The 19,989-nt window shown below is 34.4% G+C and overlaps 1 protein-coding gene across 3 annotated transcripts; it reads left to right on the forward strand.

Annotated features, from left to right (window-relative positions):
- The first annotated feature begins 247 nt into the window (after positions 1-247).
- Positions 248-19,118, forward strand: LOC118044588 (transportin MOS14). 3 transcript variants are annotated; one of them, XM_073403548.1, is made up of 28 exons: positions 248-382; positions 504-628; positions 1,677-1,754; positions 1,923-1,985; positions 2,769-2,816; positions 2,903-3,049; positions 4,592-4,723; positions 6,140-6,180; positions 7,177-7,268; positions 7,791-7,918; positions 9,073-9,148; positions 9,355-9,475; positions 9,556-9,655; positions 10,619-10,700; positions 12,517-12,599; positions 13,388-13,504; positions 13,998-14,049; positions 14,268-14,423; positions 15,685-15,808; positions 15,905-15,986; positions 16,073-16,161; positions 16,239-16,313; positions 16,405-16,459; positions 16,763-16,882; positions 16,958-17,050; positions 17,146-17,291; positions 17,997-18,174; positions 18,275-19,118. In XM_073403548.1, exons 2-28 carry the CDS (start codon positions 506-508, stop codon positions 18,551-18,553), a joined length of 2,880 nt encoding a protein of 959 aa, XP_073259649.1. In that variant the 5' UTR covers positions 248-382; positions 504-505; the 3' UTR covers positions 18,554-19,118. The 3 variants fall into 3 exon arrangements, 2 of the variants coding, with proteins under 2 accessions (XP_073259649.1, XP_034908847.1); XR_004686808.2 differs by having other exon boundaries at positions 259-628; positions 18,275-18,622; positions 18,694-19,118; XM_035052956.2 differs by having other exon boundaries at positions 259-628; positions 18,275-18,596; positions 18,694-19,118.
- Positions 19,119-19,989: the final 871 nt, after the last annotated feature.

Below are 19,989 nucleotides of genomic sequence, written 5' to 3' on the forward strand. Positions count from 1 at the left end.
ATGCTTATACTAATATTAAAAATAAATTTTAAAAAATAAAAAAAATAATTTTAATAAATTTCAAAACACTTTATTCCGTCCATATCTGTCCGCTCAAGCCTTTTCCCGATTTGACAATGTGCTGTGGATCCCAAATGATAGCAATCCGTATAATAACCTGCCACGTGGAGGAATAGATCATTGATTTATTATCGTTGACAACTCATTGACCGAGTTTTAAATGGCCAGCAAGTAAATCCGACGGCCCAAAAACGCTAACCCTACTTCTCTGATAAAAATCCCAAAACCCACAAAATCTTCGATTGAAGGGGGCGCCAAAACCCCCCTCATTTTATATATATAAAAAATCATACTCAAACAAAACTCTCTCTCTCTCTCATAAGTAATATTATCTCTTCTATTATTATTATTATTATTATTATTAATCTCTGTAAATCAAACGATTTCTCTGTGAAGTTCGATTAGGGTTTTTTTTTTAATTTAATTTTTTTTTTTGTGTTGAGAAATGGAGCTTCAAAATTCAGTGAAGGAAGCTCTAAACGCACTGTACCATCATCCAGACGATGCGTTTCGTATGGAAGCCGATCGATGGCTACAAAACTTTCAGCGCACAATCGATGCCTGGCAGGTACTCTATGTTCTTTCATTTTCCTTTCTTTTTTTTTGGTCAGATTCAATTTTTATTAATGGGTTTATTAGCTAGGTTAGTGAAGTAGTTTCCAAATTGATAGAGCTAGATTTTTTTTTAATATTTTTTAGCTCCATTATCACAATTTATCGTCTTTTGAGTGTTGAGTTTGTTTGGAATTTGAGTTTTGTGCATGCTTTAATTGTTTCGTGCACATTGGAAGTAGCTGATTGTAACATTAGGGTTTTGTTTGGTGTTGGAGCGTTATTTTATCATCGAGAAGACTTGGATTTAGGGAAATTAGAATTAGAATTTTTAATTTTGTGAGTGTTATTGATAATTGATTACTTAATTTTTTTTCAATGTCCGACATGATGAAGTTAAGAGTTATCTACTTATTACTATCTAGAAGAATTTTTTTTTTTTTCTGCATCAGAGCTGAAAATCGGATAGGAACGATTCTAACATGGAAGGGGGATTAGTGGATGTGTACTTATGACACATGGCGTCAGCTATGGAATTTAGATTTTGCACACGAACCTGGTTTGGGGTAGAGCTTGTTGACATAAGTTTTTGTTGAGCATGGACAAAATCATCTTGGTCTGGTCATTTTTTTCCATCTTATTCCAAAACTTGTATATTTTTGCTTATGCAAATTTCTGCAATGAGGATAAGAGATTAGGGCTTTGTTTTGAGGTTCTGGCTTATTGGTTGGCTGGCTTTGGGCTTGACTTGATTAAGTACTGTGTGCTGTTTAGTTCAGTTTTCTTGGAGGAAGTTGGAATATATCAAAGATGAGTTCTATAAAAATAGTAAAGGTCGCTTTACATGAACATTATTCTTATAGATGCTTGAATATTATAATAGCAAGTTCACTCTTGGCTTAACCAGTGTTTTAATAAACACTGCAATAGGTCTCTATCCTAATTTATTTTCAATACTTTTACCAACTGTCCAGTTTCCTATCTCTACTTTGGTTGGAAAGCTTTCTGTACTTTCATTATAATTTATTTATTTATTATTATTATTATTTTTTTTTTGCATTTAGGTCGCTGATAATTTGCTTCACGATGCCACTAGCAATCTGGAAACCTTAATATTCTGTTCTCAAACCCTAAGAAGCAAGGTAACTTCGATATTCATTTAATCCACAAAGTTTAAGTGCATGCTTGTTAATATTAGCATATTTTGATTGCTCCTTTAACATCAGGTGGTTCCTTCCTTTCTGCTTTTTAGTTTTTCCCCTTTAATTCTTGGATGATCAATGATTTTATCCATTTGTATTCAATCTTAGGTACAACGAGATTTTGAAGAACTGCCCTCTGAAGCCTTTCGACCATTGCGTAGTTCCTTAAATGTGAGTGGGCTTTCGTATATACTTGTAATCATTGTTGAAGTTTGGTTTTAATTTCTTATGAATTATTACTGCACTCTTGTATAAATTTAGATCTCTTCTATCTAATAGACAAGCCTTTGAAACTAATAATGATAGTTTCTCTACTGTAGGAATGTAGTCATTCATTTTTGAATATTGCCGTGCTCTGATATTGATTACTGTAGTGCATTTTAAAGATAATTTTAACTCTAGTTGTGCCAGTGGTGTGGATTGCCAGTCAGATTTGCTTTAAAGGTAGTATTCTTATTTGTTTAAACCACCTTTTGGGACTCCCAGCATTTTTTTTTTTTTGCCTCTTCGTGCATTTAGCACTTGTCAAGAAGTGAGTGAAGATGACTTGAGACGATCTTCAGTGTCCACAATCTTAACTAAATTATAATTAGTTTTATGAGAGCCAAATTAATAGATAGATTTGTCACCACTATCTGTCATTTATCTTGAAAGTTGCATTTTTCCAAGGGGAAACCTGGTTTCGTTCACATGCACAGGAAGACATGGAGTTCAATTTGTTTGTTAGAGAAGTAATTGGATATCACTGTGTAGTTTTATGGTTTGTAATCTGTCTGTTTCTCTTCTTTAAGTTTCAGATTCAGATTTTTGTCTTTTGACTCCTGTGATACTTATTTTAGTATTTAAGTTTTGTGCTTCATGTGAAATGATTCTCGATGTTTTGTGCATGATGCACGTGCTTGCCAACATAGTTTTTAACTGTTTGCTTATACTGTCTATGGAATTTAATTGCAGACCTTGTTAAAAAAATTTCATAGAGGCCCCCCTAAAGTCAGGACTCAGGTATTACTAAGAAAGTTCTACATAAGCCCTTGTAATGTTACATTTTGATGCCAAGATGATATGGACTTCATTTGTTTGGCTTGTAGATTAGCATTGCTGTGGCTGCCTTGGCTGTACAAGTTCCTCCTGAGGATTGGGGGGATGGCGGTATTGTAAATTGGCTCAAGGATGAGATGACTTCACATCCAGAATATATACCTGGATTTCTGGAGCTGCTTACAGTTTTACCAGAGGTACACCAGTTACACTTTTGCATTTTCTGATTTACTTTATTTTATTATCCGTGCTTTAGGGATGCATAGCAAGCTTAGTTGCATAGGCTTTGGATTTTACCCCTAAATAACCTTATCAACAACGTGACACAACATGAGAGAGAGAATCAAACTACCTGCAATTAACTTTTTGCCAAAGAGAGAGAGAGATATGATTCTGGAGTTCTTGATCAATGGCATTCTCTCCTACCCATAACAATTTGGGTCAAGCTCAAGAATAGAGACAAGAAAGGATATATGTCTGTCTTCATTTCCCTTACCTCCTATTGAACTTAAAAAAATAGCAAGAGAAAAAAAAAAAAGGTAAGACTTTGCAGTCTACACGCCTCTAGGACTCTCCCTCTGGTCATAACTAGTAAGGTCTATACTCTTTTTAAAAGACCCATGTATTTAACTGATAAAACCCACCATGTTTTCAAGTTAAAGGTCATATTCTAAAATTAACACCTATCTACACTTAAAAATGGTTACTCACTCACTTAAGGAAGACTTTGAAAATAGTTAGTATTTGATTTAGTAACAGCAACAAGGAAATGAGGAGGGGGAAGAAGCTTAAATTATTACTCCTGAAATTTTTTAATATAAATTTTACATCTGAAGGATGTTTATTCCTAAAGTACTTGTGTATCTTTGTCCAAAACTTGGGACGCTTTTAAGCAGAGTATCTCTATTCTAAAATTTGAAATTAATTGTGTTTTACCTTGCCCTCACCTATGCCTGGCACACTTACTTGAGTCTGAGCAACATAGTAAGAAAAACTATGTACATTTTGTCCGCACAAACCTTAATTGCAGTTATCAGTTCCAAGTGAAATGTGATTGGCTGAAAATCACTATTCGCAAAAGGGTTAATAGTCTAAAGTCCGCATAGAGGCAATTCAAGGGAGTGGTGTTTTATCATTTTTTTTTTTTTTCGCAAAATGCTTTCATGCATTCTTTATCAAAGAACAGGTAAAAATACTGTTCTTATCATAAAAAACTAATTTTCAACTTTCTCTAGTTTACAGTTGAACAAATAAAACGAGCCTTTCACCAGGGGCACCCCCCTTCCCTAACCACCCAAAAGAAAGATGAATTCTTGTTTGGATATCTCAACCATAAGCAATTTACTAATTTTAATAAGTATTAAGCAGTAATGTTTTCCTTTTCTTTTTGTGAGTTATAGCCTGATCTAAAGAAAGTACTGCTTTCATATCAGAAAGACCTGAAGGATAGAAATGTCTGGCTAGGTATGATTTTAGAAGCATAGCTTGTTTCTTTTTGGAGGGATACTGTTTTGCTTTATAGCTCAATTTCTCTTTGTTGTTAGGTGAACCTTTAGGCTCTTTCTTTTTGTGATTGTGAGAAGGATGCTGTATTACTATTACAAAATATTAAAATGTGTCAATCACCCACATCTTTTGTGAATGGTTATAATCACCTGGTTTGTGGGAAAATAGGTCTTGCTATATTCATTACATTGCTGATGCCTCTTCTTTCCTGTTTGTGTTTTCATTCTTTTCAGGAAGTATTCAACTACAAGATAGCTGCTCGTCCAGAAAGACGCCGCCAATTTGAGAAAGAGCTCACTTCCCAAATAGAAGTCGCTCTTAATATTTTGACAGCTTGCTTGAAAATAAGTGAGCTAAAGGAGCAGGTGAAAACTGTCTTATGTTGTATTCTTCCATTTCTACTGCTATTAAGCATAACAAATTTATTATGCAAACCCGCCATTAATAGATGCTGTTTTGAAATGGTCATTTCTCAGTTATGGTTCCACTTAAGGGCGTAATTTGTTGATAGGCATGCTTGCAAATTCTTTTGGAATGTATCAAGTATTGTTAATCAAAACAAGGCCCATCTTTTATCAGCTTTCATTTTTTTGGGTTTCTGTTGATGAATCAAGTTTCTGCTAATATGCATGTGCAAAAGTATTCAATCAGTTTCATGCTGTAGTTTGCCATGCACTAGTCGGGAAGAGTGATTAAATTAATGTACTGAGAGAGGAGGGGGAGAGGTAAACTAAAAAAGATTCCTTATCCTCAATAGGTGCTGCTTTCACGTTCCCATAATGTACTTGTCTCTGAACCTAATCCCATTCCTGTGTTTACATGCATCCATCTTAAAATCCTCATCTCAGTTAAGTTCATTTTATGTATAGTGTGTGTTTCTTAACCATCCAGTGCTGACTACCACAGCGAATAGCCTGTCTACTTGTAATTTATATTCCCTCAGTCCATAATTAGTGTCCTCCATGCCTCATTGAACATGTTCTAATTTATTTTTTAAATTAATATATATTTATTCTCATTCAAATAGTATATTTTTTAATGTTCTAGAAGTTGAGGACGAATTATACTCCTTTTCTAACTTTCAGATTATAATTAAATTAAAAAGTGGTTTGTAACACACAGAGGACACTTAATATGTTACTGAGGGAGTAAACTTACCCTTCAGCTTAGTAGGGATTTTTTGATAGCATCGCACCTGTTGTGCTTCTCTATTTAAACCACCATGCATTGGTGCAAATAAGATGTCTCATTTTTTTAAATTTAAATTACTTTAGTTTATTTCTGATTTTTTCTTGAAGATTGGATATACAATGTGTGAGATATAAATGGTTTCTTGTCCATGATCTTGTTGGAATAAGAATATGATTATTAATATGGGGAACATTATTGCAATAGTTTTGCATCCCATGGAACCAAAAATATCAACTTTTTGAAATCCATTTTCATTTATTTCACCATGCAGAACCTCATTTCTGATGAGATGGTTGCATTATCTCTGAGCCTTGTCAGTGTGATTTTCCATTATTCATTCAGTAAAATCTTTGAGGTCATTCCATCTAGTTATTCTTTTTGTGCTGGGCCACATTGTTTTTTTGTTCCTTGTAGAAGCTGCCTGACAAGCTTCTAAGAGCAGACCTAAAAGAGCAGAATAAAGGCTTTTCTCCCAGTTCATTTTGTCATTAGCATGTTTCTTATCTAGCCTTTTTTTTAGTATATTAGTGTTATATAAAATATCTGCTCTGAATGGTGTCTTAATTGGGGCCATTTTGTTCTTTCTTCAGGTTCTTGAGGCATTTGCTTCTTGGCTTCGACTAAGGCATGGGTACGTGTTTCCTTATATACATGTTTTTTTCTGGGGCATGCATGTGTTTGGTTAAGTAATGTTGTTATTGATTTTGAATCAGTACGAAATTGTATTGTGAAATCTGATTAGTAGTCTAAAATGGTGCTTGGTAAGAGAAAATGATATTAGAAATTCTAGCAAGAGATCTAGTAGTCAAATTATTTGAAATTTCTATAATGTCATATGTTCACTTGAAAAGGCATCCCTGTTGTTTTATTGTGAGAAAAGATCAGAACATTCCCATCTGGATGTCCAAGAAAATTTTATGCATGATATGCCATGTTGCTTTTATGTGAGGTCATAATCTGCAAGTAGCCTGCAAATCAACTGCATGTTTGGACTGAGGGAAGTGAGAGTGGATAAAAGATAAATGAAAGTGAGAGAGGAATCCTATTTTCTTTGTTTCAGAGAGGAGGTGAAATGGGGTGAAGATTTTAGCCCAGGGCCACATAAATCAATTTCTGCAAAATGAGAAGAAAGTGGAGTTTATGCAGCTTGAATTTTTTGTTATGTACTTACATTCACAAAAGTTTTAGAGTTATGCTATCACATACTAAGTCATCTTTCGTTCATTTGTTATCAATAGATTTTAATGTGAAAATGTATTTTTGAAATTCAAAATTTAAACCCCCCCCCCTGCTTTTTTATTAGTTTTTAAAATAAGAAAAAGTTACTGATTTGGTCTCCCTCCATTTTCAATCCAATCCAAAACATTATGAAATTATGATATCTCTTGAACTTTCTGTCCCTTTCGTTTCTCCTTAATTTCATTCTTCCTGTAACTTTTTTTCCGTAAACAAACTGCCAACGTTCCTTTTATTCCAATGTTGTTTATTTGATGATACTGATTTATAACTAAGTTTGTGTTTGTTGACACCATCTTGCTGTCAGTACATTATTACCAACTTGTTCTGTAATTTGGCCCTCTGCGAGCACTAAAATTTTAATGGTTATTTTAACTTCTGTTGGGTTCAGGATCCCCGGTTCCTTGCTTGCATGTCATCCATTGGTGCATACAGCTCTATCAAGTTTGAATTCTGAGATACTTTCAGAGGCAGCTGTAAATGGTATTGCAGTTGAAACCAGCTATATTTGTTCAAAATTATTTTGGTAGTTTCTGTAACTTCATACTGATGACGTTTCATCATTTTTTTTTTTAATTTCTGTAAAGTTCTTAAAATTTTAGGAACATAATTGATGTTATCCTGCTCTTGAGCCATAACAAGGGCATGGCTGTATTTACCCTGTTGCATCTGTGCTTCCTATAGTTTATTTGTTTCTTGGGAACTGTATCTACAACACTCATGTATTAAATCTGTATCTCTTTATCTATCCAACCCACTTGGTCCCCCCCTCTTAAAGCTGGATGATTTACATATTTAACTACTTTTTTTTAATTCTTTTCCCAGAATTTCAGGAAGATGCTGTTATTATTTAATGAAATCTTTTGCATGTCAATCATACATCTTTTCTTCATCTTCACAAATGTGGTTGGCAGCCAGCACAGTTGTAATCTGTAGAGGACTAGAGGATCTGTAGGTGTGTTTGGAGTCCTGGACTCAGTCTTCTACTTTCCCTGATTTGTGCAGTCATATCAGAATTAATACATTACACAACAGCTGGAAACTCTGGTGGTATTCCTGTACAGATGCCTTTAATTCAAGTGATTGTGCCTCAAGTCATGAGTCTAAAGGAGCAACTCAGAGATCCTTCAAAGGTATTGCATTCATAAAGTTTCTTGTGGCTGTTGCGGTTATTTATCCCAATGAGTGATGATATTGTATCATAATAGATGTGCTAAACAAGTAACTTAAAAACAATGTTCTCCTATTAAAGTGGTGTGTGGTTCATTTGAATTCACTCATTCTCTTTCCTTGCTGGGGGGGGGTAGGCCTTGAATTGTAGCATCACACTCCACAGAGGGTTCGAAACTCAAAGTTGGAGCCTATTTACTTGTGATTTTTATTGAAATGCTTTTGAATACATTTCTCAAAATTAATAATCTTGGGATATTGATGGTTTGTTGGTTATTGAGTAGCTATTCATACTCTTATGCAGTTTTTAAAGAAAAACATGTTATTCAAATGCATTCAATTTCATAAAAATAAATGAATTTATCAAACAAATTTGGATTTATGGGAAATGTTGGATGTGTTTTTCAAGAAGTGTACTATGGGAGGGGATTAGAGATAATTGTTAATATACAGTTAAGAAAGAGAAGTGATATGAAGTAAGGAAATTCTCAGGAATACATGAACCGAAATGCATGTGTGCGTGCATGTTTGTTTGTTTATATACATACTTTATTTTTATAATTATGCTTTTAATGTGTTTTTCCAAAATGATTAATTTTTTACTATAAGTTGGTGGGGATTTCCACAGATCTGAATGAGTCATGTTCTATTCAAATGATGCATTATAAGATTAAGATAATTAGCAACTGTTTTTCCCCAACTCACATAACATTTTGTTCGGAATAATATGAAGATGATGATCTAAATTTGCTAATTGATAAATGGCTTACATCCATTGGATGGGAATTCTAGGTGAGTTGGTGTGAATCAATCATTTGCTGACATGGTTCTAAGTTTTTGCCTTTGGAGGAAGTTGGCTCCTGCAAATTTCATATTACAAGGAGCTGCATGCTTGTGCCAGCAATTCTGGGATAATATTCATAGTTCCTTGCATTTTATTTGGTGGAGATGCTCCACACCCTTTGCACCATGAAGATGTTCTAGGCTTGAATTTTTATTTCCTTTCATTAGTGGATTTTTAATTGGAGTTACTCTTTCAACATATTTGCACACATGGTCTTGGTGAGACCAATGTAGCAAATTGTATATTGTTATTTAAACATGGTTTTTCTTTTAGGATGAAGAAGATGTGAAGGCCATTGCTAGATTATTTGCAGACATGGGTGATTCATATGTCGAGCTGATTGCAGCTGGTAAAAACTTTTCCTATCAATAGTAGCCTATTCAAGGTTTTTGTTTGTTCTTTTATCGTAAGGTGCAGCTATTTTTGCTTCTTTTTGTCCACTTTTCTTTGAATCGATACAGAGTGCTTTTGGTTGACTAATGAAGCCTGTTTTGTATGTGATCTTTCTCCTTTTCTGTTGATTAGCATTTTTGGAAATTTCCCTCTCGTTTGCAGGTTCTAACGAGTCAATGATGATAGTAAACGCATTGTTAGAAGTTGCTTCACACCCAGAATATGACATTGCTTCAATGACATTTAATTTCTGGCACAGTCTTCAACATTTCTTGACTAAGAGGTGAATCCTTGTGGAGTTCTATTGCATTAGCTGCATCCCTTTCTAAAGGAATTTTGAATATGATGATTCTATTCTACCAGGGATTCGTATACTTCATTTGGTAATGAAGCATCCATTGAAGGTGAGAGTATGAGGAGGCTGCAAGTTTTTCGGTCACCCTATGAGTCCCTTGTGTCCCTGGTGAGTTTTCTGGTTTAGATTTTCAGAGCCTCAATATTAGTGCTATCAATTGTGAAATAACTTGAAGTAGTGGTGCATGTTTGCATACTATAAGAAGCTTCTATCCCTAAAATATACATGAAGTGGAAACAATTTTTGGGTACCAGTGTGTGATTTTGTACCCTAAGAAGATTCTATCTCCAAAAAATGCTTTGCTACTTTGGATGGTACTGCTGATTTATGCTCTCCTCCTTCGTCATTATTTCTCTTATTTGAATCAATTTGGTGGGATTGTTAACCGCATGCAACATAATGTATTTCTAGTGTAGTTGTATCTAATGAAGAGAAGCACATGCATGACTGATGTTTGACCAAAGCATGCTCATAGATTGTATGCTGTATTGGAGCTGTACTGCTCATACTTTAGCTATCAATGTAGTATGTGACATGGTAGTTACGTTGATAGCAGTATTTATCCTCGCTCACCCATCGTATGCTATGAATACACTGCCAAATTCTGTTTAAATCAAGATTCACAATTTGATATAGCATATAGGTTTTGCTTTCTTAAAAATGGAGGCTGCAGCAACATAATTATGAAAATACATTTGTTTTGTTATTCATTCCAAGTCCTTTTGAGAACTTAGAGTTGCCACATTAACAAACTTAAAGAGGTCTTTTTCTTTGTTTATTGCTTATTTGCTTCCAACTGCAGCTTTTGCAATTTCCATAATACTTTGGTCCATATCAATTTCCTTTTGGCTGTCAAGTTTGGTTTTGTCTCTGTCAATAAATTTTTACTTGTGAATAGTGGAAAATTTATTGCTCTGCTTTTGTTCTCTCAAGTTTTCATGGCTAGTTGAAGGGAAGGAAAATTCGTTTATGGTTTTCTTAAGTAAAAGCATGCATATGAATAAATAATCATTTTCCTTGTTGTATGTTTTTTCATAAAAAATCTTAAAGAGCTATGGCTTATCATCACAGGTTAGCTCTCGAGTTCAATATCCTCCAGATTATCAAACCCTGTCAGTTGAAGATCTCAAGGAATTCAAACAGACTAGATATGGTAATGATTGGCTGTTTGATATTGGATATTGTTTTGCTTTTCCTGTCATAAGCATTCTGGAGAATACTTTAGTGTTGTTTTAGATATTTCAAAACTCATCAAGCATACAAAAGGCATGGAAAGGTAATTTAATGTTGATCGTATTTCACTGCAACGAGAGCATTTCCCAAAGACATTACTTAAGACGTTTTAAACTTGAAACCAGTGTCTTGTACCTTTTAGGTTACCAAGACATAAAACTGTAAAAATCTTATCATTCCTTTTGCTTTCTGACTAGGTTATGCTGTCAGATGTTTGATAGCTGAGTCTTAGATGACTAAAAGGATCAGTAATAAATGATTATTTTGGAAGAAGTGTGAAAACACTGGTTAACTTCTTAGCATGTTGGTAATCTTGAGGAATTAGATTTTTGTTTTTGGAAAAAACATGTAGTTTTGGATTTTTTTATAAGGAAAATAGATTGATGAGGCGACTGGTTTATATAATTAGTTTGCATTCAGAAACTCTGGTAATAATAGAAATCAGACTAAACATATTGATGGGCTGACTGGTTTATATAGTTGATTCCAATGAGTTTGGTAGAGGGACTTGCATGAGTTGTTTGATAGAAATTATGAGTTTTCCAGAAATGTTTTCTTCAAAACAGGAAACTTATGAAAATGCCTTTGCTAACTGAAAATAAATATTGTTTTCTTGGAAATACATGCTTTTTAATTCTCCAGTTTTCTAGAAAACTGGAAAACACCAAATTAGCTGTATTCCAAATTCTCCATTATTATAAATAAGGGCCCTGTTTGGTTCATATAATGGTTTATGGTCATTCCTTTTATTATTTTCAATTTAAATAAAAAAAGGCCCTTGATTTCTATTTTGGAAAATTCGTATATAATAAACATGTTTCCTTAATTTTCCATGGAAAAAAACTTTTTAGAATGAATAAGAAAACTAGAGATTGAAACAAAAAGGCTATTTTTGGAAAGTAAACACAACCTTAACCTCTAAACTTTTCTGTATCAGATTCTCTGATTCCCCCCCCCCCTCACACACACACACGCACATATATTTCATTTGTGATTCTGTCAAATTTATCTGTTAAGAGCTTTGGATCCGTGGCTTGTATTGGCATGCTATGCATCATGAGAATAATAGGTGATAAAAGCAGCATAAATTCTGAGTGATGGTAATATAAAAGTTAGTTGAATCATAGTTCTTGCTTGGGTAGGGGGGCATATTTTTTTGGCAGAGTTTGTGCAGGGATATACCTTTGTGGACTGGCACAAACAATGCAGTCAAGGGAAAAGTAGTGTAGGAAAATGTGGAGGTCCCTGTATGTACATGATGTGGAAATTGCATACAAATATTATTGTGAGTAATTGACTGGTACACTGCTCATGTATCTCTTTCCTTTCTGACAGTCATTTGTCTGGTTGTTGGTGTTTTTATCTTTAATCATTAAAGTGTCTTTTAACTTTTGATCGGTCACTTTCACCTTATTTGATCAAACGCACACTTCTTGGCACAATCCAACGGTTGCTTTTAGTTTCAGGCAACAATTTGAATCAAAATATTGTTAAAAAATTTGTTTGCTCATTGGCATGTCCATCACTCAATTGGATAATTTCCTCCCCTCTGTTGCTATAGTTTTCGATCTTGCTCATTGATTGCACTATTGCTGTTAGTATCTTTCAATTGCTGATTTGTTATCTACCTCTTTTTTTTTTCTTTTCTTTTTTTTTCAATTTGCCTGTTTTATATTCTACATTTATGAGACCCAGATACCCTTCTACAACACTAACAAAATCTGTGACCATGGTAGCTGTCGCGGATGTGTTAATTGACGCAGCATCAGTTTTAGGCGGTGATGCAACTTTGAGAATTCTTTACGTAAAACTTGTTGAGGTATGTATTGTATTTTAAACCATAATAATTCTTTTATTTTGTAAAAGGATGTTTGAGAACTGGAAAGTAAGGTTTAAGTCTTCATTGTAACTAACAGGGTGTGCAACATTGCAATTGCAAGCTATATCCTTTCTTGAGGCTTTAGTGGCATCCAGGAATTGTATATAAATTATTTTATGAACTAATTTTCAAATAAGCCCAACCTCTTATTGTTACTAGTTTTTGAGTAGTAATTTGGTAGTTCAGCAATTGGTTCAATCTTCTTCAGAAGTATCCAAGTAGCTTTGACCTGGAAAGGTAATTGATGTGAGAGATAACTATAATGACATTTTTGATATCCTTTCATCCAGTCCTTGCAACCAAGTGCTATATTTTTCTCTTGCAAGGCAAAGGATTGGGATTTAATCTACCTGAGGAAAGTCATTTGGGTTGGATGACGGCTACCCTCCATTTTGGAATCCAATTTAGCCATTCAATATGGAAATAACACTGATTTAACAGAAATACTTGTGAAAAACCATTTGGTGATAATTCCAACATCATTTCTTCAATAGCCTCATTTTGTTGCGTGTGATTAAACTTTGGACCCTCATTTATAGAGATCTTGTTGCTTCCTGTTTTCTCCTCGTACTGCCTTCCATGCTGCAATGCTGTGTTATAACTGTCTTGTTAGGAACATGCCTGATATATGAGAACTTTTTTGCATGCCACCCTCAAGAGTATTTCTATGATCCTTTTTAATTATGTTTGTTTGTATGAATTATGTGAAATCTTTTAAACTTTGGAAGGCCCGAACCTGCCTGGGGAATGACCACAATCAATGGCATCCAGCAGAAGCTGCTTTGTTTTGCATCAGGGCCATATCAAATTATGTTTCGACAGTTGAAGCTGAAGTAATGCCCAAGGTAAAACATTTCTGAAATTCTTTTTTTATCCCTTGGTTTCTTTCTTTACGCTCGGTTATTATGTTGAGGGCTTCTCTTTTACAGGTGTGATTTTGTTGCTATTGCTCTGTTATGTTTGGAAACCATTAAGTTCCTTAAACATCTACTATTTCATTATAGGACTGCAGTTGCATGGCTTGTCCTGTGGTCCTTAATTTTAGCATGTCTTGAATTTTGTGATTAGTGCATCTATTGTTTGTGCTGTGAATTTGAAAACTGAAAAAGGAAACCAGCATTTGCTTTTGCATGTGGTTGACAGATAATGTATATATAATCATATATGGACAAACCTATTACTCCTGTAGTCTTATAACCAGAAATTGACTCCTTGTTTATATCCATATTTTCAATTCAGTAGTTTATGGATTGAAAATGGTTTACTTGTTTTCAGATTGTTTTAGTTCAGAACTCTCAGAAAGATAAAAGATTTTGTTGGTTGATTCGCTTTAAACAGATTATGTCTTTGCTTCTGGAACTTCCTCATGAGCCCCAACTGCTCCAGACAGGTAAACAACTCTCATGGTGGGTGGATGCTATTTTATATATTTTATTCTTGCCACCAAGGGGTTGTGGATGTTAGTGTGGAGTGGAGATGGCGAACCGTCTCTGTCCAAGTTACAGATTCACTTGTTTTGACTTCCAAACTTCCAGTGCATTGGCCTCACCAAGCAAGGTGTTTCTGGATGTGAAATCTGAAGTTATTAACTTAAGGAAAAAATTTCAGTGTGCTTAACCATTGGAGCATATTCGAAATGGCTTGATGCTGCATTGGATGGATTTCCTCAACTGTCTTCAGTCATAAAAATTCTCCTCAGTGGCATGGGTAAATCAGAAGATTCTGCAGCAGCTGCGGCTGTGGCATTCAGACACATCTGTGATGGTACACTCTCTTTAGTCGTGTAATTTTTTTTCACCGCTGTATGTTATTTGGTTTTAGGAGCATTTGCATTTAGAGAAGTCTCTATAAGTTGGCAACATTTAGTTATCAATCTGATCCTTGCTCCTTTACTTAACAAAGCTTTCTGTTTTAGGTCTTCGTCTTCAATGGGTTTTAGTTGTAATTGTAAAGAATATTAATGGCATTGCAATCGAAACCCTCCATGCTTGATGAACAAATGCCAATTGTTTGCATTGAATTTGTTAACCTCATTAGTGAAAGATGGTGATGAAGGAATATGGATTCTGCATATTTAAAGGGTTCTATCTAGTTTTGAGGGTCTTATAAAGGGGTTTTGGGTCCTATATTTAATTATTTTCAGTTCTTCATAATTTTCTGCTTTAGGGGTATTTTGAGAAGTTAAATTAACCAATATTTGAAAGGAATAAGAAAACCATTCCAGGAGGATTTCGTTGTTGTAATTGCTTGTTTTTCACTGTTAATAGCACACTCTTTTTCTATCCTTAAAAAGAAAAAAAACCAAAAAAAAGGAAGGGGAGATGGGGGTGTCATCTGGTATATGATAGGTAAATTCCACTTTCAAGAAAACTTAATGAAAGTGGTTGATTATGGTTGAATATGGTAAATGCAGATTGTTTGAGGGCATCCTGGACTCTTCCCTTGGTTTTGCATCCTCTCTGTCCTGGATTCTACCCTTGGATTTTATCCACTCTATTTACTCATCATCAGGGGATGCATTAAAAGTAACCAATTTCAAACTTAAAGGAGTTGATCCAATCCATTTTTTATCTGGCTATCACTTGCGAATGATTGTCTCTTATTTTTAAACTAGATATTTTTGTGTCAAGCCTGTGATTTGAGAGAATCTATTTATGCTTCAAGAGTTGTTTTCTAATAGCATCAGAGTTATGATTTGAATAGGAAGATGAATGATTGCAAATGCTAAACAATCATGTTCAGCTTTTTTAGCTTATAAACAGCTAAAATGCTAAATGAAGTTGAGAAAACCACTAAGAGGAAGAAGATAAAAGTTCTGGTATATGTGTTATCTCCTTCAAAATCATGAATGATTGTTATTCTTCCCTGTGAGTTTTCAGTTTTAGTTCTATTAGTGGTTTTGCACTCCTTAGAAGACACACGCACACACTAGTTCTCTCTACTATATTGTCATTGTTACTGCATTGTGATTTAGTGTTGTATTTTGAAAACCTTCTCTCAAACATGGATCAAATGTTGACTGTAGATTGCCGGAGAAAGCTCTGTGGATATTTTGACGAACTCTTTTCCATATACAACAGTGCTGTGATTGGGGAAGGTAGTTTTAAAGTGTCTGCTGGGGACTCTTTGCATGTGGTCGAAGCCTTCAGGTATATTGGTTACTTGAGAATCCTGGAGATCAGTGCATTATCTGATGAAATTATGCTCAGAGCACTTGATTTAGATGTTTATGCATTGTTTTACAGCATGGTCATTACAGAACTTCCGGCTGATCAGGCTAAGCTGGCTTTGGAGAAATTATGCTTGCCAGTTGTTACTCCTCTGCAGGTTAGGTTTGTTTGTTTCTGATGGAATTTTTTTCAGAATTGTTCTTCTTTCATAATACTAAGCAAGTTTATAATGTGAACAACCAGGAAATTATTAGTCAAGGCCCAGATGTATTGGAGAAGAAACTTGCTCGTGAATTAACAGTTCATATTGATCGACTTGCATATATCTTTAGGTTTGATTGACATTCTCTGTTTATTTTTTAATTTACCAGATTGATATTCTTAAGTTTCAAATAAAAAAAAATTTCAGGTATGTAAATCACCCTGAAGCTGTGGCAGATGCAATTCAAAGACTTTGGCCAATTTTGAAAGCAATCTTTGACATGTAAGTACATGGCGGGTGCTATAAGAAAAGCAGTAATCATGTTTACATATTCCTTGGTTTTCTGTTCTCTATTGATCTGTGCTTTCTGTAGTCGTGCTTGGGATATGCGGACAATGGAATCTCTTTGCCGAGCTTGTAAATATGCTGTGAGTTTCTTTAGCTGTATTCACTTCTTTTACTCATGAACTTCAGAAAACTAGAAATGAAAGAGGTGGTCTTTAGTAGGTCAGTATTAATGATTGAACTGTCAAAATAATCCTTGTCAAGAGTGTTCAAAGGATATTTTTTCCAAGCCATCTCAACAACAGCTTCACTCAGTGCATTAATTTTCAACTCTATTTCATACTTCATTGGTAGAGTTTAAGAATGAAGATGCTGTTTTTTGTTGGTGATCTTGTTTGGTAAAAAACATCACTACCCTGATATTAATGAGCTTGAGTTTTCTTTAGGTGAGAACATCTGGAAGACTCATGGGAATCACAATTGGAGCAATGCTAGAAGAGATTCAAGGCCTGTACCAACAGCACCACCAGCCATGCTTCCTTTATCTCTCCAGTGAAGTTATAAAGGCATGTCTTTCTTCCTAATATGAACGCACTTTTTTCATGTCTAATTCTAAATTCAACTGTCATCTTGGGATGCAGATATTTGGCTCTGACCCATCTTGTGCGTACTACCTGAAAAATTTGATTGAAGCCCTCTTCAAGTGCACAACATGTCTTCTCACCAATATAAAGGTTCCACATCAATGCATTACCTTTTGTTGGTGGTTGGATTTGCTAATAGCACATAGCGCTTGTGGCATTCAGTTATTTTTGCATTTATTTTTCAGGATTTTACTGCCAGACCAGACATAGCAGATGATTGTTTTCTGTTGGCATCGAGGTGCATCCGCTATTGCCCTCAAGTATTTATTCCATCTGCGGTATTCCCATCATTAGTGGATTGCTCAATGATTGGTGTCACAGTACAACACAGGTATAACTCTCTGTATTTGTGTAACATTTCATCCTAGCACATGTATAAATGCATGAGATGTTGATTGGGTTGATTATCAATTGATTCACTGTATGAAAATAAATGATTTCATGACATATAAGGTAGTGTGAATATGGGTAAGATATAGAACTAATATGTTGATGCATGAATCATTGAAAATCAGGACATGTTAGAGCATTGGTATGCTAATAAATGAACAGGTTTGTACTATAAATTTGTGTAAATTCTATTACCTTTTGATACACAAGTGCCAAAGGGGTTCGTAAGATGCATGAAATCTATTAAATGCTTGACAACACAGCTGCATGTTGAATACAAACTGATCTGCGTTTCACCTTTTGCATTAATAAGTGATAATGAGCTATTTATTCTATATGTGTGTCCAAAATCATGTATATGATGTATTCATGTTTTTCCTTCTCGCATCTCAGTCTATTATTTGGGTATCATATTGTCATTTTATTATTCCTTATCCTGCATATTCTTGTCCATTTGTATTGGGCAATCACCAAATACTGAATCCAGGTACAATGCAGTTTTTTTTTTTTTTTTTTGTGTTTTTTTGGGGGGTTGGGGCTTTTGAAATAAACATGCTTCCTCACTAGCTTGTAGTTATTGAAACACCTTGCTTCCAAAATGAATTGTGGTTTTCCCATCACTCACCATATTTTTCAATCTTTGCAGAGAGGCCTCCAATTCCATATTAACTTTCCTGTCAGATATCTTTGATCTTGCAAAGTCTAGCATGGGAGAACAATATTTAACTATCAGAGACAGCGTCATTATTCCCCGGGGTGCCAGTATAACCAGAATTTTGGTTGCCTCCTTAACTGGAGCACTCCCAAGTTCTCGATTAGAAACGGTAGCTCATATTCTCTACCAGAACTCTTTTTGGCCTCAATTGGAGTAAATTACCGTTGGGCATTGATTAAGAAATTGAAGGAAGCTTCTTTTTTCCCCAGGTAACATACGCTTTGCTAGCACTAACCCGTGCATATGGAGCAAGTGCATTGGAGTGGGCTAGGGAGAGTGTTTCTTTAATTCCATCAACCGTGGTCACAGAAGTGGACCAAACAAAGATCTTTCAAGCACTGACCGACGCAGCATCTGGGGTTGATATCAAAACCCTGATGGGTGCGGTTGAGGAGCTTTCTGATGTTTGTCGGCGGAATAGAACAGTCCAGGAGATTGTTCAAGGAGCTTTAAGGCCACTGGAGTTGAATTTGGTGACTGTATCATAGGGGAAGAGTAACACGGAGGCGCCATTTTGGCCAGGCTTCATATGTCGGTCACTCGAATTGCTTGAACATGTAATAGCCTTCTTTTTTTTAATATATTCATTCATCATTGTGAATCATTGACCGTTCTCCAATTTTTTCAGGAGAATCGTTAGCACCTCATAGTGACTGGGAGACAATGGGTGAATCTTTGTTTCTTTATTCGTGCGATTTGAGATCTTGAGTGGTTTGCACCGCATCGGTTTCCATTTTTGGGGTCAAAAGTTTTGGTATAAAAATGCAATCTTAGCGTGTAATGGTTGGTTGGTGGGAAAAGAAAATCGTCTCCCTTTCTGTGTTTGGTACTCTTTCAATCTTTCGGTTTTTGTAAAGATGTAATTCTTGCAGTGTGATAAGCGTATTGTTCTTTCCTTTTAATTTATTGTTCTATAAAAAATTGCAATGCTGCGACCAGAGTCAGTCACTGTCTTTACTGGTTCTTAGAGCTAGAGAGAAGTCGAATGTTCTTTAATAATTTCATTTATTTATTTTTTTAAATTGAGGAGATAACCTGCACAAAATTTTTTTTCCTTTTCCTATTATAATTTTTCCAGGGCATGAGATCAACTTCTTGCTACAATTATAAATGTTTTCAATATCTTCAAATAAAACTCTTCACTATTATTCTTAATCCTCACTCAAAAACACAAGTGGCAGGTATGCACAAGCATATCCATGTATTGTTAATTTTTATTCACCTGATATATAATTGAAATTCAAAAATAATAAAATTACATCAACATTCAGCAGATTGTTAAATTGAACCTTAATTATTTTCTACCAAACATCATTGACACTTCTTACACTCTTAACAATCCATCTTTAAATCTATTTTCTTAGCATTTTCCCTTCAAATCTTAATTTAACTCCCACTGATTCATTCATGTTGTACTTCTATTCTCTTAGTATAAAATTTATACATGTATGTGAATGCGAGAAAAAAATCAGAGATAAAAGTTATATAAAAAAAGAGTAAAATAAAACATGAAGATGTTAGATTTTTGTTAATTATTAAGTAATTAAAAAAAAATTAAAAAAAAAAACACTCAAAGATTTTAAACTATAGGGGTAGAAGCGAAACTTGGATGAAAAACTTACAAAGATATTAAAATTAAAAAATAATTTTAAGAAATAAAATAGAATGGTGTTTCTTTTAGCATTCACATTGACCATACACATAAAATATTATTTATTATAATATTTTTAAAGTTTATATTTAATTATGGAATTTTATCTTTCTCACATTTTAATGACAATTAAAAAAGCATTCGAGAGAGACAACTTTAACTATTATAAAAAAACATGAATACTAGTGTCTTTGGGTTTATCTTGAGAATAAGAGTTCAATGAAAATGATTTAATTTTTAACTTAATTCTAAAAATATATTTTGATTTGTTTT

The sequence above is a fragment of the Populus alba genome, chromosome 12 (genome assembly GCF_005239225.2).
Source record: "Populus alba chromosome 12, ASM523922v2, whole genome shotgun sequence".
NCBI classification, from domain to species: Eukaryota; Viridiplantae; Streptophyta; class Magnoliopsida; order Malpighiales; family Salicaceae; genus Populus; species Populus alba.

Coding starts and splice junctions, on each gene's coding strand:
- LOC118044588 (XM_073403548.1), top strand. CDS start 506: ATGGAGCTTCAAAATTCAGTGAAGGAAGCTCTAAACGCACTGTACCAT. Junction 3,050..4,591: donor TGCTTACAGTTTTACCAGAG/GTACACCAGTTA, acceptor CATTCTTTTCAG/GAAGTATTCAACTACAAGAT. Junction 16,883..16,957: donor TCTCCAGTGAAGTTATAAAG/GCATGTCTTTCT, acceptor CTTGGGATGCAG/ATATTTGGCTCTGACCCATC.